Source organism: Hypanus sabinus, chromosome 2 (genome assembly GCF_030144855.1).
Source record: "Hypanus sabinus isolate sHypSab1 chromosome 2, sHypSab1.hap1, whole genome shotgun sequence".
In the NCBI taxonomy this organism is placed as follows: Eukaryota; Metazoa; Chordata; class Chondrichthyes; order Myliobatiformes; family Dasyatidae; genus Hypanus; species Hypanus sabinus.
The window spans coordinates 63,512,835-63,540,247 of NC_082707.1; the positions used below are offsets into that span (position 1 = coordinate 63,512,835).

Here is a 27,413-nt window from a genome sequence, read left to right on the forward strand (position 1 = left end):
TTGAGATCCACATGGAACTTTATGGAATCTTTACTTCATTAAATATTTCTAAATGATTTTACAGGATTTATGGAGATCGGGAAAGAAGCACTGGCCATTTGTCCATGATGTCATAGCTGGGAACTGAGTTGTAACAACAAGCCTTTTATTCTGCACCAATTATAAGTGTCATTGAAATGAGTTTTACACTTCTCATTTGAATATCTTGTGGTACCAGCTATGGGATAAATTTACCCTTTTGTGATCTTCCTACAGACCCACAAGATGGACATTATGATAGTGGCAATTCCACACCAAAAGGTGACTAGTTTGGGAAGTAAAAAGTCCCTTTCTATATATGGGTATTAGTCTCACCACGATAGAGGATACCATTAACCACATTAATAAACTTCCTGAAAGATGATTAAAACTTGCTCATCTTTATCTCACATGCTTACAGGGCAATGTAATAGGGCTGGACCATTGATTAAGTATGATTAAGTATTCGTTTGAAGAAAGTTACTAAATAATACAGTTCAAATTCCACAGCAGAGTTCCTTACTTCCTTCTTTCAACAAGGACTTATCCAATGATTACGTTCTGCAAAAAGCTAGGATCATAATTTTACAGAAGAAAGCTGTCACTGTGATTGCTAACTATAAAGAAAGTGCTGAAATCTAATGAAGGATGTAACAACTCAATGGCTTAAAAAGAGTAATTGGATTGGCCAGATTCAGCGCAGAATTATGAAGGAAATCAATTTTGATTTATCTACTACTTCTTTGAGGATGAAACTAGTAGAAATGGAGTAATTAGTGGATGAGGCATATTTAGATTTTAAGGAAGTTTTTGATCCAGCAAGGTTAGAGCTCATGGGGTTGGAGTAATGCACAGGCACGGCTGGAGAATTCATTGTCAGACAGAAAGTGGGAATAAGCAAGTGTCTCTGGGGTTGACAAAGTGATTAGTAGGTCGCTACAGAGATCAGAGTTCCCTCAGCCTAATCAGATCAATGAGGGAACCAAATGCTATATTTCCAAGTTTGCTAATTATACAAAACCAGGTGGGCTTGTGAGTATAGAGGAGAATACAGAGCAGCTAAATGGGACTGAATGTGACACTGAAAGTCTAGACTGCAGGACAAATAAATTTATAAAAATCAGTGAGAAATCAAACTTGCGGTTTCATGATATAGTTATGGTGGGTCATTTCATGATGTAGTTATGGTGAGTCATTTCTGAATTTGCTTCTGAATGTCAGCATTATAAAATAGGACACATGATATAGCAAAAAAAAATCTTAATAGAAGGGTCTCGGCCCGAAACGTTGACATTGCTTCTCCCTATAGATGCTGCCTGGCCTGCTGCATTCCACCAGCATTTTGTGTGTGTTGCTTGATTCTAAAAGCATTGTTTTTCAGCCTTTGCCATGTCAATCTATTATATCTGCTTGACTCTCAAGCTCAACTATCTTTTGTCCCCAGACTTCAAGACTTACTTTTTTTAAGCTTGCTTAAAGAAATACAGAAGTCTGGACAGTTAGTGCCCTTATTGTTCCACTTTAATATTCAAGAGTGAGATTCTTACACGGGTGTATATTATCTTTAGATGCAGAAAAAGCCTTTGATAGGATTGAGTGGAATTATCTTTTTAAGACCGTAGAAAAGTTTAATTTTGGGCCTAATTTTATTCATTGGGTTGAATTAATTTACCTGTCTCCTACAGCTCAGGTTATTACTAACTCTCAAATTTCTAAGCCCTTTATATTACAGCAGGGAACTAGACAAGGTTGTCCTCTTAGTCCTTTACTTTTTGCTTTAGCTATAGAACCCTTAGCAATAGCATTTTGAGAATCTAAGGACATCTCTGGTATACTAAGGGGAAGGTATGACTCATAAAATTTCATTATACGCTGACGATATTTTATTTTTTTATCTCTAACACTGAAACTTCTTTACCTTCGGTTCTTTCTTTAATTTCCCAGTTTAGTTTTTTTTTCAGGATATAAGCTGAACTTACATAAAAGTGAGCTATTTCCTTTAAATGACCTAATGTCATCAAATGCCAAATTTCCATTCCAAGTTGTTACAAGTCAATTTACATAACTTGGTGTAACAATTACTAAAAACTTCAAGAATTTATTTAAAGAAAACTTAAACCCCTTATTGAATTATGTGAAAAAGACACTTTCTAACTGGTCTCCTCTTTCTTTATCCCTAATTGGCCAAATTAACTCGATTAAAATGAAGATTCTTCCTAAATTTTTATATCTTTTTCAGGCTTTACCTATTTTTATTCCTAACACCTACTTTGATTCTTTAGATTCAATTTTAACATCTTATATTTGGAATAATAAACAAGCTTGTTTAAGTAAAGTTTACCTGCAAAGAAATAAAGAGATGAGTGGATTAGCCCTACCCAATTTTAGGTTTTACTTTTGGGCTGCCAAGGAATATTACTTTTTGGTCCTATTATATTTATCGTAAAAATTGCCCATCATGGGTCTCCTTAGAAGTTAATTCTGTAAAAAATTCCTCTATTGTCTCTCTTCTTGAATCACACTCTTCCGTTTCAGCAAATAAAACAACAGATAACTTAAGTGTTAAGCAAACTTTAAGGATCTGGTCTCAATTTAGAAAATTTTTTGGTTTAGCGAATTTTTCATTATCATCTCCCATTCTCCTTCATTTTTTTTTAATCCCTTCCATGGCTGATAAAGTCTTTAAGGATTGGGATGAACTAGGTATTAAGTGTATTTGGGACCTGTTTATCTCAGGATCTCTTGCTTCATTTGACCAATTGTCAACTAAATTTGCACTGCCAAAAACACATTTTTACAGATACCTTCAAATTAGAGATTTTTTACATTTCAAATTAACTACTTTTCCTATAGGTCCTGATAAAAAATTTACTGGATGATCTTTGGAATTTAAAACCTTTTGTTAATGGTTCTATTACCGGTAGTTATAACTTATTGATTGATTCTAGACAAGGCTTTTTAGATAAAAATGACCTAAATTGTCAGATTTCTGATGAAAGATGGAATAAAATTCTTAAACGGGTTAATAAATCATCTTTCTGTGCTCGTCATTCTCTTCTACAATTTAAAGTGGTTCATAGAGCTTACATTTCTAAACAGAAGCTGTCCAGTTTTTATCCAAATGTTTCTCCACTTTGTAATAAATGCAACTCTGCTGATGCCGCTTTAATTCATATGTTTTGGTTTGGCCCTAAAATTGAAAAGTTTTGGCAGAAGTATTCCATACCTTCTCACAACTTTTAGGGTCCAATTTGACCCAAATCTCCTTACTGCCTTGTTTGGTATTATAATATAACTTTAAATACTCCTAACCTACAGGTTTTAGTTTTCTACCTCCCTTTTAGCAAGGAGAGCAATCTTGCTTAAATGGAAGGAGTCTATCTCTCCTACACATCTTCAATGGCTGTGTGATATTATGTCTTATTTAAATTTAGAGAAGATCTGCTGCTCAGTCTTAAATTCAAAACAATCTTTTTATGATATCTGGGGACCTTTCCTAAATTACTTCTCCAATTTATAAAGTTTAACAGTGCACAGACTTTTATGTATATTTCTATCTTCTCTTCTTAAGCAAATATGTTTTTTTTCTAATTATCCATTATCATCCATCAGCTTTTTTCTTTGGTAGTTGGTAGGGGGTTGACTTTTTTTATATAAAAAATTTCTTTTATGATGTATGACCTACCTTTAAATTTTTGATTACAGAGTGGTATACCTTTACGTGTTATGCTATAACATTTTGATCAATTTTATCACAATATATGAATGTACACAAGTTATGTTGAGATGTATCTATGTGTTGCACTCTGGAAATCTTGTTTTTCCTTCTAAATAAAAATATTGTAAAAAGAAAGAAAGGACCATGGTGTTACATGACACAGTACAAAAACTAGACCGAACGACATAAAAAAACAACACAGAAAAAGCTATGCTAGACTACAGACCTACACAGGACTGCATAAAGTGCACAAAAACAGTGCAGGCATTACAATAAATAATAAACAGGACAGTAGGGCAAGGTGTCAGTCCAGGCTTTGGGTATTGAGGAGTCCGATAGCTTGGGGGAAGAAACTGTTACCTATTCTGGTCGTGAGAGCCCGAATGCTTTGGAGCTTTTTCCCAGATGGCAGGAGGGAGAAGAGATTGTATGGGGGGCGTGCATGGGGTCCTTCATAATGCTGTTTCCTTTCCGGATGCAGCGTGTAGTGTAAATGTCCGTGATGGCAGGAAGAGAGACCCCGATGATCTTCTCAGCTGACCTCACTATCCGCTGCAGGGTCTTGCGATCCAAGATGGTGCAATTTCCGAACCAGGCAGTGATGCAGCTGCTCAGGATGCTCTCAATACAACCCCTGTAGAATGTGATGAGGATGGGGGGTGGGAGATGGACATTCGCAGAAAGTAGAGACGCTGCTGGTCTTTCTTTGCTATGGAGCTGGTATTGAGGGACCAGGTGAGATTCTCTGCCAGGTGAACACCAAGAAATTTGGTGCTGTTTACGATCTCTACCGAGGAGCCATTGACGTTCAGCGGGGAGTGGTCGCTCCGTGCCCTCCTGAAGTCAACAACCATCTCTTTTGTTTTGTTCACATTAACAGACAGGTTGTTGGCTCTGCACCAGTCTGTTAGCCACTGCACCTCCTCTCTGTAAGCTGACTCAATCATCTCAAGTATGACACACAAGTGTAAAAACTGTACAATAGTCATTTTGGCCCATTACTCATACCACACACAACAAGACAGTTCATAAGTGCACTGATATGATAAGAGACGTCCAGACTGAAATACTTTTAGAATGAATGGATAAAGAGATTCTGACTATTTTTCAAGGTAGTATACAAGTTGCCATGAGAATCTAATTGCTATTTAATGTTATGGCCTCCACGGGGTAATAAAACAGTTGTTTTATCACCACATAGGGGAACGTGATCTTAGTCTTAGTGGGTAGCACTCCAGTTGCATCAACTGGAAGGTATGCTCCAGGGTGGCTTTAATGTAAATATAGGTTTGGTTTGAATAGGAAGCTGTTCCACAGATCCAAGATTCCAGGAAAATTTGCACTAGTCTGGAATGTAGATTTTCCAGTGAGTTTCCCAGGGAAGCCTGCTCAAAACTGCTTACAGTAGAATCTGCAGGATGCATACATATTTTGGAAGCAGCAAATATAATTTTATAGGATGGCTTTTGTGTAACAGGAAGGGAAGCACTTCTTGTACATAAAAATTGATTATTTTCATAAAACAATACTGTCGTTTCTTAAGCAGCACACATAAAATGCTAGAGGAATTCATCAAGTTAGGTAGCATCAATGGGCAAGAGTTAACAGTCGTCATTTCGGGCTGAGACCCTTCATCAGGACTCATTTCTTATCTGCAAAACCTGTCCCTATAATGCCACCTAGTGGACAAAAATTCATAATACTTGATTGCCATCTAATAAAGAAGTTCCTAGAGCAGGGGTCGGCAACCCGCGGCTCTTTCATCTCTGTGCTGCGGCTCCCTGTGGTTTATTAGTTTTTGAAATGTAATTCGAAATTTGAAGATTATGGTGATCTTGTACAATCTAAAAACGTTGTGGAGACCCCATTTCCTGGCACATCCGAACCGGCTCACAATTAGCCACCATTCCGGCTAAGGGAGATAGCCTACGGGGGTTTGTGAGTACGTGTCTTTTGGAGCATCCGCGCCCACGGGGACGGGTTGAGGGAGGCTTTAAAGCAAGGCTGTTTAGTTCGAATAAAGTTACCTTTGACTGCAGTGTCTTTATTTTAGCACTGCGTGTAGCGCTACACCGCTACAACGTGTTTTTTATCGCTATTAATATACATCACCACTGCCAATGCCTGACACCCGCCAGTGCGCGCTTTCTTTTAATTCTTTGATCCAAGGTAGGCTAACTATGGAGTAACCTTCAACCCAACGTCTTTTTTTTGGAGTTCAAAATGTTTTTGTTGCATGCAGAAATGTAATTTCGTTTTCTCTGCAGGAGTTCTTCAATTTCATAAATGCAACACATTATAGTTTGCTTATACATAGCATAAAGGCAAAAAAAACCCGTTGTATGCAGTGTTATTTCATTTTAAATGTCAAACGGGTTTTGTGGCTCCCAGTGTTTTCTTTTCTGTGGGAAATGGGTCCATATTGGCTCTTTCAGTAGTAAACGTTGCCGACCCCTGTCCTAGAGTGATCAAATAATGGAAGGGGGCCACTTGCCCTTTCAAGAATAATTTAGAAGGGTAATCCAGTTAGTCCTATTGCTCCATGCTCCCTACACAACTCTGTACAAGTAAACCCCACATTGTGGAGGTGGGAAAAGTGTCGTGAATTGTGAAAACAGCCTGCATCTCAAAGCTGCATCTTCAGCACATGCATTGAGAAATGAGAGTTGAATAAAAAACTACTGTGCTTATTTATTTACTGTTTTCTCCACATAAATTATGAGTGAATTCTGCATCTTAAACTTCTGAGTTATGATTTATGAGTTCTGCAAGGGTGAATTTCCGCTACGTAACACAGGGAATACCTACATCATCATTCTTGTTCACAGAGCTGCCATTTAATTGCTAAAAATGAATTTGTCAAACACTGCATATAATTTTTAGTTTTTTTGCCCATTAAGCTCATTCTAATGTCCCAGCACTTTCATCAATGGGAATATTGTCTCTCTTCTCTTTTTATTATTTATATATCACTCCTTGCAAGGAGAACAACAGTATCTCCTAAATTCTTTCTGTCACACAATGAAAATCCTGTTGTTGAAATCATTTTGATTAATCTCCTTCTATATTCCCTGAATCATGTTGCCCACAACTGGGTGGTTCTGGTAGCCCTTAGTTCACATTGTCTGTCCTCGTTCCTCCTGTCAAAACACAAGTCTTCACATTTTTTGCTTGCCACCTTTGTGCCCATATTTCCATCCTTGTACATCCCATTTAAAACTATTACTATTCTCCATGTTTTGTATCATATTCAAAACTGGACATTCTTCCATCTATAGTCAAGTCCAAATCATTAGGCAAAGCTGTTCTGGCATCTTCACTGGGGGCTTCTCTCCAGATCAAAAGAAACCACCTCTCACTTCTATCCTTTATTCCTAATTACTGCATAATTTTCGATCCAATCTGCTACAACAACCTTTATTCCAAAGCCTTCAGTCTTGATATCAAGCATATCATGTGGCACCTTGTAAAATACCTTTGGAAATCTATCTATTCGAGTGAGGCAAAGTACATTTATTATCAAAGAATGTATAGATTATACATCCTTGATATTAATCTGCTTACAGGCAGCCACAAAGCAAGAAACCTGGAAGAACCCAGTTTAAAAAAAGACCAATATTCAATATGCAGAGAAAGAAAAACTAAACACTAATCATGCAAACAATAAAAGCGATAGACCTGGAGCAGCTAGAGTCAGCTCAAAGCCTCAGTTCATCACACAGCAGGGCAAATCGCCACCAAGCTCACAGGCACAAGGCGCTGAGCAGTCTGACAGCTACAATGCCACGGAAAGAAGAGTAAACTGTCTGGAAGAGCAAGCAGAATCAGCCCATTCCTTGCCTCCAGTCCCAACACCCTGCATTTTCAGTCCAGCTAGGCCGGTGTTTCAATCATCCAAACACCAGGTGGTGCTCTGCGCTAGTATCTGAGCCTTGCCTCAGCAATATGATTGGTGCCTGTATTCTGCTGCCCAGCCTGTGGCCATACTCAAACTTTCCAAATCAGCTCACCTCCCTCACTCCTAGTTTAGGTGGATGGGCTCCTCCAAAACTCCTCTCTGATTCACTTGCTCCAACTGCATCTCCACCACTGTCTCAAACATGTCCTGTCCTCACTCTGACCACTTCTTCTCCAACATGCCACATTCCGACTTTGCATTGCACCCACATGGCTCAACCCTTGTGTCAGCTTTGTCTCTTAATTGCTTGCAATGAAAGTCTACCACAACTTACCACAGCAAAAGTGTTATTAATGAAGTATTTAGTCATATTTCTTGCCTTATTAACCACCAGTAAGTTGTCATTCAACTGCAGTAGTACCATCTTATTACCAAAAATCAGAATCAGGATTAGGTTTAATATCACCAGCATGTGTCATGAAATTTGTTAATTTTGCAGTGGCAGTACGATGCAACACATGATAATAGAGAAAAACAAGGATTTACAGTAAGTATATCTACATTATATATAATAGTTATATTAAATAAGTAGTGCAAAAATAGAAATAAAAATGTAGTGAAATAGTATTCATGGGTTCAAGATCCATTTAGGAATCAGAGGAAAAGCTGTCCCTGAATCGTTGAGTGTGTGCCTTCAGTGCCTTCAGTGTACCCCTTCCTGATGGTAACAATGAGAAGAGGGCACCAGCAAATTTCTCACCAGTCAATGCTGACTTTCTCTAAATGAATCCACAGTTGCCAAGTGACCGCTAATTCTGTCAATGGTTCTTAGTTCTAGATCTTTCCCTGCCAGCAAATTTACACAAGCAGGTCTGTGGTGCATCGGCACCCTTTATTTTAAAAAATCAAGAGCATTAAGAGACGCAATTTACCAGTCCACATAACACCACGCCAGATTCTACAGTTCTTTAGAAGATCACTGTCAGAGAAGGGCTCTGTAATTCACTATCTTAATTCCTTCAGCAACTGGAATGCATCACATCTGGACCCAGTGAACTTAAGCAAAGCTGTTCTTACTCGTGAATCCTGTTAGCAATGAAACAGAGGTGTGGGTGAGGTGCTAAATGAATACTCTACTTCCGTCTCTACCAATGAACTTGACACTCCTGGAATCACAGTTTGACAGACAGAAAAACTGCCACCTTTATTTTTAGGAAGCACTTATGGCTGCAGCACAGCACTTTTATTAAAACAGATCCTTTATAAGGCATTGCGGCAGGGAACTAATTGGGTAACTTTGGTTGCATTTGCTTTGCTGGAAATATCACACAAATATTTCAATTTTTAAACTGATCAGTAGAAAACCATAGAATACCGCGCTGACGTGTGGAGTACAATATAAACATTAAAAACTTGCCCTCATGCAGAGTGTTTTCCAATTCTAGTTCTCTGCTGCAACAACTATTTTCCCCCTCTAAGACAGGTCAAAGGTTGGTTCAAAATATGGTCACTTGAGCAATTGAATCATACAGTTTAGAATTTCAGAATCTTTTTTTTAAAGCAGGATCAGACAACTCCCCACACTGCCCTTCACCTCAATTGGTATCTTGAAAATTTTTTTTATGAGGGAGAACTAACAAAGATGAAAGCATTTCAACCTCATTGAGGGGATACTGCGGTGATGCAAACAAATAGGACCTAAATTTTCTTCCCTGGAAAATGTCCATGGTCTTAAAAGAAAGTACAGAAGGGCTAATAAATGGAGTCTATGCTCCATCCTTCAACACATAACTTAAGGCATTCCTGAACATCTCTAATTACTTGGCATAAATTTCACTTTTACCCTACTCCTCAAAGTAAAACATATATTCATTTGAGGACTTCTCAAGTTCTGTCTTGTTTCATTCTACATTTTCAGTGCTTTGTCAAAATTTATGATGTGTAAAACCATAAATGCTGTAAGTAACTAAAATAGCTAGTAATTCATTACCAAGCCTTTCGATCCTCTACACACATTATCCATAAGAGTAATCAGTAACTCACTTAACATAAATTCAGTCCCAAGAATGAAAAACTTTGTTCACTTACTGGTTTATCCATTCATTTGCACACTACAGCTACAACAAAGTTTGGATCAGTTTAGACTGTAGTGTTAAAAAACCTGAAGTCATTTCTCCAATACAGAGGATTCCGATGAATTGGGCCACACTGGGCCTCAAGTAGCCAAAGTTTAATAAAAGTAGTTAAAAAGGTATAAAAGACAAACTGAGTAACAAATTATGTATTTAAATGAAATACAGAATAAGTTGAAAACAACCAATACTATTATACTATAAAATTGTGTATTACACCCTATCCTTGCTATCTACGTCTTCAGGCTATGCGGACTCACAGTTATGCGAGGAGCACTGCTTTCTCGCTAGTACAAGTCACGTGCGCATGCCTTACAGTCGAACTCCCACCAGACTTGCATTGGTTTTGGCAAGGTGTGGATGTGCGATCTTGCACTCTTAAACTTTTGTTGGCTTTACCCATGATGCAGTGATTTTGTACCTGAAATATTTAACTACGCCTCCTAAGCGTCCAATGTCATGTCCTGGGCCATCAGCCGAGCGTCAGAGAACCACTTTAACACTTGAAAAAAAGTTGGAAATTATAAACAGCGCGGCATCAGGTAAAGGTAACACAGCTCTGGGATGCTACTGCCGGGTACAGAATCTTGCCTTTAAAGATCTTTTGTTGCTTGACAACGCGCCAACCCATCTTAAACATTTGGGCAGCATTCGTCATAATATAACAGTGCGTTTCCTGCCGCCTAACACAACATCGCTGATTCAACCTCTCGACCAAAGTGTGATTCACATTTAAGTTTTTTTTTTAAACAGTGAACTACTTCTCAGATGCTGCAAGCAACAGACGATTTTGAAAATCCCAGGAGTTTACCAACGGTGAGGGAATGGTGGAAGTCTGAAGACTTGACACAAATGGCGATGGACATGGACCCAAGTTTAGAATGGGGTCAGCATTTTAATCGTTCCCTGCCGTCAACCCTTCTTCCCTACAAGCAAATTTATGCTGAAAAACAAAATGCTGCCAAGCAAACAACCCTCACCACTTTCTTCAAACCAGTGTCATCTCCTGCTGCCGTTCTGTGAGTCTTCCTTCACCCCTTGCAGTGCTCGACGTCCACCTTATCCATGTAAAGCTGCCCGACACCACAACAGCCACTCATCTCCCGGAGCCAACACACCTGCCACTGTTGGTGAATACTGTACACCTTAGTATGTTAACTTTCTATGATTTATTACATTGAATATTACCTTAAATTGATGAAATATATTATAAATGTTGCCTTGTGGTACTGCTTTTGTGTTGTATTGGTATGAAAATGTGAATAAATTACAGATAAAACATGCTTAGGAAGCCCTGTTTTCTCCATTTAAATATCTACTCACATTATGCTTAGACTGCCAGGAACGTATCCCCCGCATATAACGAGGATAGGGCGTACTTCCTAATAGTTACTGATGGAGGAATTCATCCATGTCACGTTCTTTTGACTGTAAATCAACAAAATCAGCACAGGCACCTTGTGCAGATGATGGATCTCATTAATGCATCCTTCAAATCTTCATTTTCATTGTATCATTCAAGATGATTGTCAATACCTTCAAATCTTTGTAGTTCCTAACTTGAAGTAGTGAAATCATTTCATTTTCACTCCCAGTCATTCTGGTATCTCCAAGCCTTAATGAATACTCGAAACCGCAGAAAGCACAACAGTTCTGAATTGTCTTTCTGCTTATTTTTCAGCAACTGTCAGTGACAAAAATCACTGCTGTTTGAACACAAAGATACGCAACAGAGACTATTTAAAAACTTTGCTTGAATCATGATGTGGTGTCCAATGATCACTCAACTGCATGTGACTGATGCTAGATAGAAACTGTTCAGCAACTCTCTCCTGTCCCAAATAAAAGGCACAGTCCTAAATAAATAAAGGGAATTGCCACTATTTTCTCAATTAGTTTTTGTTCTTTAAGAGTTGTCCCAAATAAGAAGTTTAACTAATGGCCCAATTAACCCAAATCCACTGTATCTCCAAGATCAGAGCATCTACAACTCAATTTACATTCTCACCATTCTATCCGATGGTGCAGACAAGCTTCAAGTTTTTTTTAATGCATATGACACAATTAAATGGCATGGTTCTAAAAACAATCATGCATCCGAGTAAACTGCGTAAAAATGGTGCACTGATTACATCAAAAGTAACAAGTATTTGTTGAACTCAAGAGATTGTGTAGATGTTAGAATTCCAGAGCAACAACCACAAAAATGCTGGACGAACACAGCAGGTCAGGTAGCATCCATAGAGAGGTATAAGGAGTCGACATGTTGGGCTGAGATCCTTCATTAAGACTGAAAAGGACTTGGGAAGAAGCCAGAATAAGGTAGGGGGAGGGGAAGGAGTACAAGATGGCAGATGACAGGTGGAATTGGGAAGGGGATGAAGTGACAAGCTGGGAGGTGAGAGGCAGAACAGGTAAATTATTGAGGAAGGAAGAATCCCCTAAGAGAGGAGAGTGGACCATGCGAGAAAGGTAAGGAGATTCTCAGAGGAGAGGTGATGGGCAGGTGAGAAGAGAAGGGATAAGAGGGGAGGCAGAATGTAAAAAAAAAATGAGAAAGGGGAGGCGGTGAAATTACTAGAAGCTAGAGAAATCAATGTTCAAGCTGACAAATTGTAAGATGTTGCTTCTCCAACCTAACAGTGGCCTTATCATGGCAGCAGAATGGACCAAAATGCAGGAATGGGAATGGGAAGTAGATTCAAAATGAGTGGCCACCAGAAAGTCCCAAATGTTGTTACGTATGGGGCAAAGGTGCTCAATGAAGCAATCCTCCAATCTACGATGGGTCTCACCAATGTAGATGAGACCATACATGAAGCACCAAATACAGTGTTTATTAATACTCCACTCTGACTCCTCCAAATTTGAAGGAACATCAGAAACACTGTTTAGTAAGTTACAGATGGGCATTGAGAAACTGTATAGAAACCAGACTTCTGAGAGATTGTGGTAAACTCTGAAGGAATGAATATGCCAAAATTAATTTCATGTGTTTCATATTGTAGCATAAATGAAAGTTAAAGAAAATATTTTATTGATTGCTTTTGTTTGGGTAACTGGTGATTCTTCCATTTTGTCTCTAAATCTAACTTCAGTAGAGATTATCTGAAATGTCCTCTTAACTAAAGTTTTAAAAATTCTGCAGAGTTGTCATTTTAGTATTGTCTCTTCCAAGAATGTAAAGGCATGTCTGTGCCCCCTTAAGAAGTAGCTGATTGGGAAAACCCTTACACTTCTTTCTGCTATCTTTGGATGGGTTTTGTTCCATAGAAATGTTGCGGAGGCAAGATTTAATGTTACTGATTAATCGCATGTGCTGACTCATCTTAATGGAGAAAAGAACTGAAATGGAACTCGAGATAACACAATTCACCACTAACAGGCATTAAGTTGTAAGTGTCATTTCAAATCTGCACCAGTGTTTCTCTCAACATGAAACCACTTAATCGCCTCCTCTATTATCTCTGAAAACTGATTAGATTTTTTACAATTATGCGCAACATCATAGTGTTCAATCTGATGAAGAAAGCAAGTTCACATGAAGACAAAAGGCAGCATATTAAATCTGTCGTGCAACTGGAAATTTCAGAACTTTCTAGTTGTCAATAATAATTTAGCAAAGCTATCGGAATCCTTAACTTAAGGTAAATATAATCATTCCATTCTATGCTTTTCTGAGGAACATTTGTTAAAAAAAGTTTTTTTTTCATTCTTGGACTCACAAATTCTAAAGGATGAGTAATATAATTTGTGTTGAGTAGTGTCAAAGAAAATTACGTTTCTCTAGTAGATCCTATTTCTCTACTCTGTAACCACACACACTACAATCAGTATCAAAAATACTGTATGCTTCCATACTGTTCCAAGAAATTTAAGTAGTTCCTATCGGAGGTTTCACATGCTGGGCACGTACTGTCTTACAGAGACACGCCAGAACACTTATGCCAATTCATTTTAAAATTAGCAGAAATACACAGAACTGTGTCAAGAATTAATTAAATGTGTTGTAAAAGTTTGCTTAATTGGCCTTGCATGATGGTCAAACACACCCTGAATAAAATAAGCTCTTCAATCAAAGCAAAAAGAGCTGAGCTGCACTCCTTTAACTTGTCTCGTATATAGCAAAATAATGGAAATGAGATATCACAGCAATATCTATCCTAATGCACCCTTCACACTGATTGCAAATGATCTGGGAGATAAATTCTTGCTCAAGGATGACATGAACCATAAACCAAAACGCTCAAAGCTTATGCAACTGCATGTACAACTGTGAATTACCCATTCCGTTTATGGCGAGGAAGCTTTATTGCACACGAAGATGAGAGTCCTGTGAAGCTTCCTCGACATAAGTGGGATGATGCAGAACTGAACACTGATGAAAAGCATTACTTCTATAAGTAACAGAGAAGCCATTTCCATAACAGAAACTTAAACTAAATAATCCAGCCCTTTTTCTGGATGTTTGCATCTCAGAAAATCCATTTGCCTCGGTGTTACACTCCAACAGTGAAACGTCATTTCTGAAGCAATCTAGCAATAAAAAACACGTGCTAAGACAAACACTCTGAAGAACAGGTGCTAATATCATGTACACTGAAGTGACCTGGCCTGCAGCTGTTACAAAATAATTTCCCTATTATGCCACTTTTTCCAAAGTTTCAATTTAACCTGCTAATCTGCACACCGCTACATAGCAAACAATGTCAGGGGTGCGTAAAAAGAGCTAGCTTTCAAACGGGGCGGCAATCGAGATTCTAAAGCCAGATCTTTGCAGTGGTCCCTCTGAGTTGAGCGACCAACCAGCAAGAGGTAGTGCGTAAAAAAAAAGCTAGCTTTCAGTCAGAACTGCGTTCAAGATTTAAAAAGCAGAGCTTCGAGGCGGCTTCCTGAGTTGAGCAGCGAGCAATCAGCCTCAGGGATTCATTAGAAAGGGCACTGGTGCATGCACAGCAGCTATTGTTGTGAGTGTGTCAGTGTTTATAGTGGCTTCGGGTCATCAGGCGGGGTGAGGTAAAGTATCTTGTAATTTATTCTCTTTCTATTATTTGTTCATTCCTTGCCTGTTAGGGCATAGTATTTTAGTGAGAATGGCTCCAGGAGCTGTGTTTTGTACTGCGTGTGGGATGGGAGATGTCTGGGAGGCCTCTAGCTTGCCGACCTTCAGCCCATTTGGGAGAACAAGGAGGTGGTAGACAACAGCTACAGGGAGGTCGTCACCCTGAGTTTGCAAGAGCCAGGTTACTGGGTGACTGCCAGGAGGAGGAGAGGGGGAAGTGACTGGGTCTTCGGCACGGAATCTGGTGCTGTGGCTCAGAAGAGCAGAGAGGTGAAGAGGACTGAGGTGTTGATAGGAGATTCCATAGTCAGGGGAACAGAGACAAAGCCCTGTGGGTGTGACAGACACCAGGATGGTATGCTGCATCCCGAGAGCCAGGATCAGGGATGTCTTGGATTGGGTGAGGGTGATTAGTCAGAAGTCTTGGTTTACATTGGCAGCAATGACAAAAGTGGAAGTGAGGAGGTCCTGAAGAGAGATTTCAGACAGCTTGGTAGAAAGCTGAGAAACACGACCTCCTGAGTAGTCATCTCTGGATTGCTGCCTGTGCCACATGCCAGTGAGTGCAAGAATAGGACAATCTGGCAGGTGAATGCATGGCTGAGGAACTGGTGTGGGATGTGGGAAGTCTGGGAGGGGCAAGGGTTCATATTTATGGATCATTGGGATCTCTTCTGTAGAAGGTATGACCTGTATAAAAGGGACGGGTTACACCTGAACCAGAGGTGGTCCAATATCCTTGCTAGCAGGTTGGCTAAGGTTGCTTGGGAGGGTTTAAACTAATTTGGCAGGGGGATGGGAACCAGCGTGATAATTCTTAAGATGAGGTAGTTGGGTTACAAACAGAGGCAATGCTTAGTGAGGACAGGCTGTTGACAGGGCAAAACTGCAGTCAACAGGATGAGTTGCAACGTAAAAGGCAAACAAAATTGAAAACGGTGAATACAAGACTGAAGGTGTTTTATTTGAATGCGTGCAGTATGTGGAATAAAGTAGATAGGTTTGTAGCACGGTTACAGATTGGCGTGTGTGATGTTGTAGGCATCACTGAATCATGGCTGAGCTTAATGTCCAAGGGTGCACACTCTATCAAATGGACAGGCAAGTAGGCAGAGGGGGCAGCGTTGCTCTGTTAGTAAAAGATGAAACACTTCACTGCCACACACGGCTCCAATCTGCTGATCAAATTCGCAGATGACACAAGTTTGATCGGCCTTCCTTCTAGTTGTGGTGTGACAGCCTACAGAGGAGAGGTTGACACCCTGACACAGTGGTGCCAGGGTAACAATCTCTCCCTCAATGTCCAAAGTACAAAAGAGCTGATTGCATATTACAGAGACAGGCATGCCCCAATCAACATCAATGGGTCTGCAGTTGAGAGGATGAGTAGTTTCAAGTTCCTTGGTATACACATCTCCGATGATCTCACCTGCACTGTACACACCGGCTTTGTGGCAAAACCAGCACACAAGCATCTCTTCCACCTCAGGCAACTGAAGAAGTTTGGCGTGGACCCCCAAATCCTCAAGACCTTCTACAGGGGCACCACTAAGAACATCCTGACTGGCTGTATCACCGCCTGGTATGGCAACTGCACCAACTTTGATTGCTGGGCACTGCAGTGAGTGGTACGGACAGCCCAGTGCATCTTTGGATGTGAAATTCCCTCTGTTGAGGACACTTAGAGCAGCACATGTAGGAAGAAGGGCTGGAAGATCACTGGGGACAGCAGTCACCCCAGCCATAAACTGTTCTAGCTGCTTCCATCTAGCAAATGGTACTGCAGCATTAAAGCCAGGACCAATAGGTTTCTTTCTACAAGACATGAGACTTCTAAATTCACATGTCCGTACATTGCGATGGAGTCATAACACAAAGATTTTTAATCTTTTAATCATTGTGGAATGGATGTAAGATTTAAATAAATTCTAATTCTAATAGGGGATTTCAAAATGCAGGTGGATTGGGAAGCTCAGGTTGATGCTGGATTCCAAGAGGGGGAATTTCTAGAATGTCTACAAGACAGCTTTTTAGAGCAGCTCGTGGTTGAGCCCACAAGGGTATCAGATATTCTGGATTGGCTGTTGTGTAATGAACCAGAATTGATTAGAGAGCTTAAGGTAAAAGAACCCTAAGGGGTAAGTGATCATAATGTGATCGAATTCACCCTGCATTTTGAGAAGGAGAAGATAAAGTCAGATGTATCAGTATTACAGTGGAGTAAAGGGAATTACAGAGGCTTGAGAGAGGAGCTGGCCAGAACTGATCGGAAAAGAACACTGGCAGGGATGACGGCAGAGCAGCAATGACTGGAATCTCTCAAAGTAATTTTGAAGGCACAGGCAAGAATTCCTGTGATAATTCAAAGAGAAAGAAGTATTCTAAAGGCAAGATGACACAACTGTGGGTAACATGAGAAGTCAAAGCCAATGTATAAACCAAAGGAAGGGCATAGAACAGAGCAAGAATTAGTGGGAAGTTAGAGGATTGGGAAGCTTTTAAAAACCAACGAAAGGCAACTAAAAAAAAATCATTAAAATCAAGATGTGAGTCCTTGTGCAGGATTCCCTAAAGGTCAATTTGCAGGTTGAGTCTGTGGGCAGAAAGGCAAATGCAAAGTTTGCATTCCTTTAAAGAGGACTTGGTATAAAAGCAATGATGTAATGTTGAGACTATATAAAGCATTGGTGAGGCCTCACTTGGAATATTTTGGGCCCTTAAAAAGGATGTGCTGAAACTGGAGAGGGTTCAAAGGAGGTTCACAAAAATTGTTCCATGATTTGAATGGCTTGTCATATGAAGAGCGTTTAATGGTTCTGGGCCTGCATACACTAGAAGTTCAGAAGATTGCGGGGTGAACTAATTGAACCTATTGAATGGTAAAAGGTCTCGGTAGTGGATGAGGAGAGGATGTTTCCTATGGTGGGAGAGTCTAAGTCCAGAGGACACAGCCTCAGAATAGAGGGGTGTCCTTTTAGAATGAAGATGAGGAGGAATTTCTTCAGCCAGAGTGCTGAATCTGTGGAATTCTTTGCCACAGGCAACTGTGGAGGTTAACTCATTATGTTTATTTAAGGCAAAGGTTGATGGATTCTTGATTGGTCAGGGCATGAAGGGATATGAGGGGGAAAGCAGGAGATTAGGGCCGAGAGGAAAATTGGATCAGCCATGATGAAATAGTGGAACAGACTCGAAGGGTCAAATGGCCTAATTCTGCTCTTATATCTCATGGCTAACCATTGCCTTAGATGCAATACGAGCTGACTTTTGTCTGCTTTAATACACTATTAAAACAACAGTACATTTTAATTGAGGTTCAGCTGCATTGTTTGCTTCTCTGCACCACAACTGCTCTCTGTGACAGAGGTGAAATCCGCTAATATAATTGAACCTACAATTCAAAATACACCAACATTGAACAAGGATTGTCACGGAAACTGAATGAAACTATTCAGGAAATAAGTGAATACAGATCAGGATGTTCTTTAGATGTTTTTAAATAAAATTTATAAAATGATGGAAACACTCAACAGGTCAAGTAGCATCAATGGAAAGAGGACCTAAATGTGAACTACCTCTCATTCCTGATCTGCTACGTATTTCCAGCATCTGCAGTTTTCAAATTTTTAAATACAGTGGATCTTAATTGGGACACATCACAACCAGTACGTTTTGGTCCAATTAATCAACTGTCCCAATTAGCTGAAGTTAAATACACCCAGTGACCTGGTTTCCACAAATTCACCACCCTTTGTCTAAAGAAAGTCCTAATCACCTCTGTTCTAAATGGATGTCCCTTAATTTTAAGGCTGCATCCTCTGGTCCTAGACTCTCTCACCAAAGGAAATATCCTCTCCACATTCTCTCTATCTAGGCCTTTCAACATTCGATAGGTTTCAGTAAGATCCCTTGCATTCTTCTAAATTCCAGTGAGTTCAGGCCCAGAACCTTCAATTGTTGTTCAAATGATAACCCTTTCATTCCCGGAATCATTCTCATGAACGTGTTCAGAACCGTCTCCAATGTCAGCACATCTTAAGGGGCCCAAAACTGCTCTCAATACTCCAAGCGAGGCCTTATAAAGCTTCAGCATTACATCCTAGATTTTATATTATAGTCCTCTCAAAATGAATGCTAACGTTGCATTTGCCTTCCTTAGCACCTATTTAACCTGCAAATTAACCTTTAGGGAATCCTGCACAAAGACTCATAAGACCCTTTGCACCTCAAAGTTTTGAACTTTATCCCCCCATTTAGGAAAATATTCTTTGCTTTTATTCTTTCTGTCAAAGTGCATGACCATACACTTCTCAAAAACTGTATTCCATCTGCCACTTCTTTTCTCTCACTCCTAATCTGCCTAAGTCCCTCTGGTGCCTCTCTGTTTCCTCAACACTACCTGCCCCTCCACCTATCTTCATATTGCATACAAACTTGGTCACAGAGTCATCAATTTCAAATTGTTGACATACAGCATAAAAAGAATTGGTCCCAACACAGACCCCTGTGGAACACCACTAGTCACCAGCAGCCAATCTGAAAAAGATCCATTTATTCCCACTCTTTGCCTCCTGCCAATCAGACAATGCTCCATCATGCTGGTATCTTTCCAGTAATACCCTGGGCTCTTATCTTGTTTAGCAGCCTCATGTCAAAGGTCTTCTGAAAATCTGAATTCACAACATTCACTAATTCTTCAGGTCTATCCTGCTTGTTATTTCTTCCAACAATTCCAACAGATTTGTCAGGCAAGATGTTTCCTTAAGGAAACCATACCGACTTCAGTCTTATTTTATCATGTGCCTCCAACTACCATGAAATCCCATCCTCCAACATGTTCCCAACAACCGAGTCAGACTAACTGGCCTATAATTTCCTTTCTTGTGCCTCCATCTCTTCTTGAATAGTGGAGTGACATTTGCAATCTTCCAGTCCTCTGGAACTGTGCCAGAATCTAGTGATTCTTGAAAGATCATTTTAAAAGCCTCCACAATCGCTTCAGCTCCCTCTTTCCGAACCCTGAGGTGTAGTCCATCAAGTCCAGGTGATTTATCTACCGTCAGACCTTACAAGTTGGCCGAGCACTTTCTCCCTAGTAATAGCAACTGCACGCACTTCTCTGCCCCTCGACTGGAATTCTGGCATATTGTTGGTGTCTTCCACAGCGATGCAAAATACTCAGTTTCCTCGTCTCCCACTACTATCGCTCAAATGTCATTTTCCAGCAGTCCAATATCTACTCTTACCCCTCTATTACTCTGAAAACATTTTTGGATAAATTTAGTATTATTGGCTAGCTTACCTTCATATTTTCCCCTTACCGTTTTTTTTGTTTGCTTTCTGTTGGTAGTTACAAATTTCCCAATTATCCAACTTCCTGCTATTTTTTTTCTCTATTATGTGCCTTTTCTTTTGCTGCTATGTCAGCTTTACTTCGCTTGTCAGCCACGTTTGCGTCATCCTGCCTTTAGAATATTTCTTTAGGATGCATTATCCCACGCCTTCTGAATTGCACCCAGAAACTACAGCCATTATCCGTACCAGTGTCCCTTTCCAAACAAGTTTAGCCAGCTACTCTCCCATGCCTCTGTAATTCCCTTTACTTTACTACAATACTGATACATCTGACTTGCTTCTCCCTCTCAAATTGCAGGTTGAATTCTATCATATTATGATCACCGTCTCCTCAGAGTTCCTTTACCTTAAGTCCCCTCATCATATCTGGTTCATTACATAATACTCAATCCAGAATTGCTGATCCCCTGGTGGGATCCACGAGCTGCTCCAAAAGGCCATCTCAGAGGAATTCCACAACTTCTCTCTCTTGGGTTACAACATCATCTTGATTTTCCCAATCCATGTGCATATTGAAATCTCCCATGATTCCCATAACATTGCCTTCTTGACAAAATTTTTCTATCTCCTGCTGCAATTTGTAGACTACAACCTGGCTATTATTTGGAGGCATGTAAATAACTCCTATCAGGGACTTCTTACCCTTGCAGTTTCTTAACTCCACCTATAAGGATTCTACATCTTTCGATCCTATGTCACCTCTTTCTGAATATTTGATTTATTTTTTTTAACCATAGAGCCCCTCCTCCCCCTCTGCCTGTACTTTTAACAGATTTTGTATTATTGGATATTAAGCTCCCAACTACAATAGCCTTTCAGCCATGACTCAATGATACACACAAAGTCTCAAATGGCAAACTCTAACTGCACTAGAAGATCCTTATTCTATATACTCTGTGCACTTAAATATAACAAATTCAGTTCTCTATTTGTCACCTTTTCAATTTTGTCCCCCTTTTACTTTGCAATGCATTCCACTGACTGCATTTCTGCCCAATGCAATTATGATATATGGAAGGCTATTTTAAGGGTGAGAAAAACAATTCTGATTGTGGTCAAAGGTGGAATTTGATGCACGCCAGCTCAGGTATGTTTTGCATTTCATAGCTTCCTACCTCCAGGTGAGCTCAATCTTTTCTATACACTTTGAAATGGAGAATAAAACTATAAACTATATCTGTGCAAATCCCTGCAGCATCTGGTGACCCTGTGACCTCTGTTTTGGAGGCTAACATTAGAACATCTGTCAAGAGGTGAACACTCACGAGGTTCCAGGCCCTGAAAACCTGTGCCAACCAAATGGCAAGAATGTGCAAGGGCATCTTTAAATCTCTCACTGCTGCTGTCAGAAGTTAACAACTGTTTCAAAAGGGTGACAATCATACCAGTGTCCAAGAAGAGCAGGGTGAGCTGTCTCAATGATTATCATCCAGTGGCACTCATATCCTCTGTGATGAACTGCTTTGAAGGTTGTTCATGACCAGAATAAACTCCTGCCTAAGCAAGGATCGGACCCACTGAAATTTGCCTATATCTCTACCCGGCCTTGGATCACCTGGACAACAGTGAGGCTGCACAATGATACGCTCATTCAACAAGCTCCAAAGCCTGAAACTCTGTCCCTCCCTCAACACCTGGATCCCTGACTTCCTCACTGGGAGGCCACAGTCTGTGCAAACTGGAAATAACATCTTCCAGCTGACAATCAACCCAGGCCCAGGCGCACCTCAAGGATGTGTGCTTAGCTCCCCCCCCCCCCCCCCGTTCTACTCTGCAACTATGAATGTGTGGCTACGATCAGCTCCAACATCATCTATAAGTTTGCAGATTGTTGGCAGAATTTCAGATGGTGACAAGGAGGGTGACAGGAGTGAGCCAGATCAGCTGGTTGAGCGACTGACTGAGGACTTTAGGAAGGAGAAGTGTAGGCAACACACACCAGTCCTCATCATGGGATCAGAATCGGAAAGGATAAACAGTTTCAAGTTCCTGGGTGCTAAGATCCTTGAGTATCTGGCCTGAGCCCAACATATTGACGCAATTATATAAAAGAAGCAACACCAGCTAAATTTCATTAGGAGTTTGAGGAGCCTTGGTAAACCATCAAAGATACTTGGAAATTACTACAGATGTACTATGGACGGCATTCAAACTGGCTGCATCACTGTCTGGTACGAAGGGGCCACTGCAAAAAGCTTCAAAAAAAATTGTAAATTTAGCCAGCTTCATCATGGGCACTAACCTTCCCACCAATGAGGACAATTTCAAAAAGCGATGCCACAGAAAGGCGGCATCTATCATTAAAAACCCCATCAGCCAGGACATGCCCTCCTCTCATTGCTACCATCAAGGTGGTGGTACAGGAGTCTGAAGACACACACACATTAGTAACACATGCTTCCTTTCAGCCATCAGATTTCTGAACGAACATTGAACCCACAAATACTTCCATAGTATTTTCCCCCTCTATTTTTTCACTACTTATTTAATTTCCTTTTTCTATATACTTATTGTAAGTTATAGCTTTTATTATTATGTATTGCAAAGTACTGCTGCCGCAAAAACAAATTTCACAACATATGCCAGTGAATAAACCTGATACTGAAGAGACAAACTGAGTAACAAATTATATTTAAAATATATAAGAGATTAGAATATTACCAATACTACAGCAGTACTATAAAACTGTGTATTAGCTCCTAATACTTATTGGAGGAATTCATCTGCATCACGTTGACTGCAAATGAACAAAGTCAGTGCAGATAATGGACTGCCTTTACACAATGCGACCATTGATTGCATTTGCCAGATCTTCAGTTTCAATGTAATGTTCAAGATGATTGTCGATACTTTCAAATTCTTCATGATTTCTAACTTGTTGAAGTAGTGAAATCATTTAATATTCACTTCTGGCTGCTTCTGGCATCTCCAAGCCTGAATGTTGATACCGCAGTAAGCAAAGTAGTTTTGAACTATCTTAGTAGTTCTTGCCAGCTGTCAGTGACAAAAATCACTGCTTTTTGAACACAAACACACACAACTGACGATATTTAAAATCTGTCTGCTTGAGGCATGGTGTTGTGTTTAATGGCACGCCAAGTGCACATGACTGACGCCAGTTAGATACTCTTTGGCAACAGTACCCTACCCCAATTAATCTTCATAGTGCCCCAAATAAACAAAGGAAATCCTGCCTATTGTTTCGATTAGTTTTTATTCTTTAAGAGTTGTCTCAAATAAGCAGCTGGCCCAATTAACCGATGGCTCAATTAGTCAAAATCTACTGTAATTATCATAATGTTGAAGGGGTTAAAACAATGGAGAGGTAAAATAAAGTGAAATTGCCACATATCTGAAACGTAGAAAATCTTTCCAAAGTAGCACTAAATGAAAAATTAACTCTGTTACGTGGCTTCTCATTCTCAATTTTCATTTAAAAAATTATTGCACTTAGTATTAGCATGACTAGAGTGCTGCACTGAAATCTGGAAAGGCTCGCTTCAGATCTGCGAACTCACTGCAGTATATGAGTCATATGGATTTCAATTAATCTTGTAATTCTTTCCTACTTATAGTTCCTAATGTTTAAATTTGGGGTGGGGGCAGGGGAGGCATTGGGATCATAAGTCATAAAAATAATGACACATACCATGACTCGGGTGAATAAACAAACTGGAGATTTTCTTTGATGTTGCAGCAAGTTCAACAATTAACCATCTGGATTAAATCAGAAGCTCCTGATGTGCGTGCTCAGCTGATCCGCTGGAATGGGAACTAACATGGTCCAGATTTAGAGAGGAGGAGGAAGCTGAGTTTTACTTGAGAAATGCAGCAGTTCCACAAGGAACTGTAAGGAAGCTCATGAATCACATGCGACCACGATCGAAAGCAGGAGACCAAACTTCACAGAAAGGCTCACAGGTGATTTCCTGACTGACATTAGAATCCTTGTCGAGACCAATGCTTAAGTAATTCCAGAGCAGATAATCATTCTCATTCCTCTACAAAATACATTAAACCCAACAGCCTTGATTAGGCTTTTTATCATCTCGTTTTGTATTTTCTTATGTACTTCATAATGGTATTTAGTTTAATAGTGCTTCTACTCCCTCTCTGCCATTTCCAATCACATTCTACAACTGCAACCAATGCAGTGGTCGAGCATCTGTATGACACATGTACATTCTGCAATGCAAACCAGGGGTAGAAAATGAAATACTTACTCTCTATCTGGGAGTGTAAGTCATTGACTATAACCTGCAGCTGGCCAAGAGTCATGTCGCGTAAGTCTGTGGGCTTGAGACTCCGTTTCATCAAACTTTCACTAATATGGGGCATATGAGGCAACTGGGGAGGGGAGAGAAACAACATACTTAGTAACAGCACCGACAAAAAGCAATCAGTAAAGTAATTTGCAATTCTACTAGAAATATTCTCGTGTCAAAGGAACGTCAGGTTAGAGAGTCAATGAAATCATACCTAATGGGGTGGTATAGTAGCTTAAGGTCGACATGGTATTTCAGCAGTTATAGCAACTTATTATAGTGGCAGCGACCTGCGTTCAATTCCTACCAACGTCTAAGGAGTTTGTATGTTCTCCTTGTGACAACGTGGGTTCCCTCTGGATGCACTGGTTCACTCCACATTCCAAAGACAAACCAGATGGCAAGTTAATTAATCTCATGGGTGTAACTGGGCAGTGCAGGCTCCTGAGGCTGGAAGGGTCTGATACCATGTTGTATCTCAAAAATAACAAAAAACTTTAAAAATGTATATGTACGTGGATGTTTCTGAAAAGGAAGTTGGGACATGGCTGAGAATCTTAATGTTTTTGCTGCCTTCAGAGGACTTCACCATTTCTTGATGCTTAGAATGCAAGATGGGCTTCCAAGGTAACTAGTTCCCTGATATCACTGAAGATCAGTTTACAGGGTCAAATGTCTGTGCATCTGTTTTCAAAACTGAGGGATCCGTCCAGCTATATTTTTGTAATTCTTCTGAACAGTAGATAACTTCAGAGGGAATTTCTAGTCAATGAGACTGGTGTGAGCTAAAATCACATTAATGGCTCACAAGAGTATTTTTTTTTCCATTGAGAATGTTACTAAACATGTTCATTCAATATTTTTGGAGTCATTATGGATTAAAAGTTAGTAAGAGAAGTCTTACAGAAGATCTAGGGAAATCTTCCCCAAAATTATCCTATTAAATAGTTTTAAAGAGTACCAGTGAAATAAGAGACTGCATTAGGCCAGCTAATTATTGCTATTTGCTTCAATGCTTTAGTTGGTCTGTGACATGTTGGCATTTTGCATTTTAATGTCAACATTGAAGAGCCTGATGTGTTTATCAGATCAAAGCATGAAGTTATTCACTCTCTGGGTCTGTACTGGCATCTGTTTGGTAATGATAGGATAAATTTGTGGTTAAGAGTAATAAAATTGGCTAATTAGGGAAAAACCCACAAAATGTAAATATTCAGGGCAATTTCTTTACGGGTACATCTTCTACTGTAATAAAAATTTGATCTGCACCCATTGAAATATTACTGCCTTAGTGATTTACATAGATTAGGTTAGCTTCCCAGTATTAAGATGGAGTGGTACTGAAGATTAGACTCCTTAGAGAGCTGCTGCAGAAAAATATTTCTATGGACTAGCTGCAGAATGAGAATGGGACACAATTCTGTATTCTCAACCTTTAAGGTATGTGTGTGCTGGGAAGGAACCTTATGCTGCAGGTACAAATGTTAAACATTTTCCACATTTCTCTGAATTTGTCAAATATAATAAAACATTAATTGGGTGCAAAAGCTTCCGAGTTGTGCTGTGCAACATTGGATCAAGGTAAAACTGACATCCTTTGTGCTGCACACCGCTACTGCACCATGTTGGCAATACATTTCTATCATTTACATATTATTATACCACATCTGCCTAATTTGTGCAACTCTGCCAGAAACCATCGGGAGCTTGGCTCACATCGCATCTTCTTCCTCAGCCTGCTGAAGAACTGGCAGAAATCAAGTGGAAAATACAGGATCCCACCCCAAAGTGTTTCATTCTGTTGTCATGTGCTATGTTATTTAACTAAAACATGCTTAAAGCTAATCTAATGATTGTTTTAAGCACAATTTAGCTCCTATAATTCGATCACGAACCTCCCACATAATCACATGTGTCTCAGGGTAACTTCCAAGGAAAAAAATATATAGATGTTTGTTCTCATATAGTGAGGTAGTCAGGAAATACGGCTCAGTTACTCAATACTTGAATCAGGATTTCTGAACACCTTTTCAAAATTCAAGCTCTACTGTTCCTCTGATATTGGATAATCTGAATAAGCTGATTTAACGAAGAATCACGTCTGCCTGCGTCAGTGACATGCTGATCAGCTAAGGGTCCAGAATCAGTATTTGGTTATCACGGTTAATTTAGCAAAGGTATTTTCAGTTCATAACATAGCAGTTTAGTGCACATCAAGGAAAGGGGAAAAATACCCCACATTTTGAAATGAGCTCATAGACATGTGTAACCAAGAATACTAGATCACAAGATAATACACAATGTAAGTATAAAGCTGGGTGGTTGTGAAACAACATTTTGTAATTTGTGTCTAGCATCTAAAAATGAATTTATCCTGGCCTGCTGCATTCCACTAGCATTTTGTGCGTGTTGCTTGAACTTCCAGCACCTGCAGATTTACTCCGGTTTATCCTTTAAAATATCATTTGCCAAAATTGCTGATGAGATTATTCAGTTGTCAGGTGCATGTTATGGGTGAGCGGCGTTGGGGGGGGGGGGGGGATGGGACCCGACTGTAGGCAAGAATGTCTTTCAGATTTTGAACCTTTTCAAGGTAAAAGGTGGTCATCACTCATTAACAGATAAGAAATAATGTTCCAAGGTACTTTTCAGGATGAATAATGATGTGGGAATATTTTGCATGGTGTGCAATTATGAATTGGCATAGTCACACAGCCGCCACACAACCTGGGTTCAGCCCGAGCTTTGCGTGCTGCCCGTGTGGGGTTTGCATGTTCTTCTTGTCACCTTTGTGATTTGTCATCTTTGTGATTTTCCTCCCAAAGATGGTAGATAAATTGGCTGCTGTAAATTGCCCCTCACGTGAAGGTGAGTGGTAGAATCTGTGAAGGGGGTGGCAGGCCAAGAATATGGGGCAATAATAAAAAAAGAGAGGGACATTACGTGGTGGACTTGGTGGGCTGAA

General features: G+C 39.9%; 1 protein-coding gene across 10 annotated transcripts in view; it reads right to left on the bottom strand.

The window, feature by feature from the left end:
• Positions 1-27,413, bottom strand: part of schip1 (schwannomin interacting protein 1) — a 175,679-nt gene that overhangs the window by 19,104 nt on the left and 129,162 nt on the right. For all 10 annotated transcript variants that reach the window (XM_059947289.1, XM_059947270.1, XM_059947298.1 and 7 more), the window contains one exon: positions 24,407-24,530. In XM_059947289.1, the coding sequence (XP_059803272.1) occupies positions 24,407-24,530 (124 nt within the window). The remainder of the gene's footprint in view (positions 1-24,406; positions 24,531-27,413) is intronic.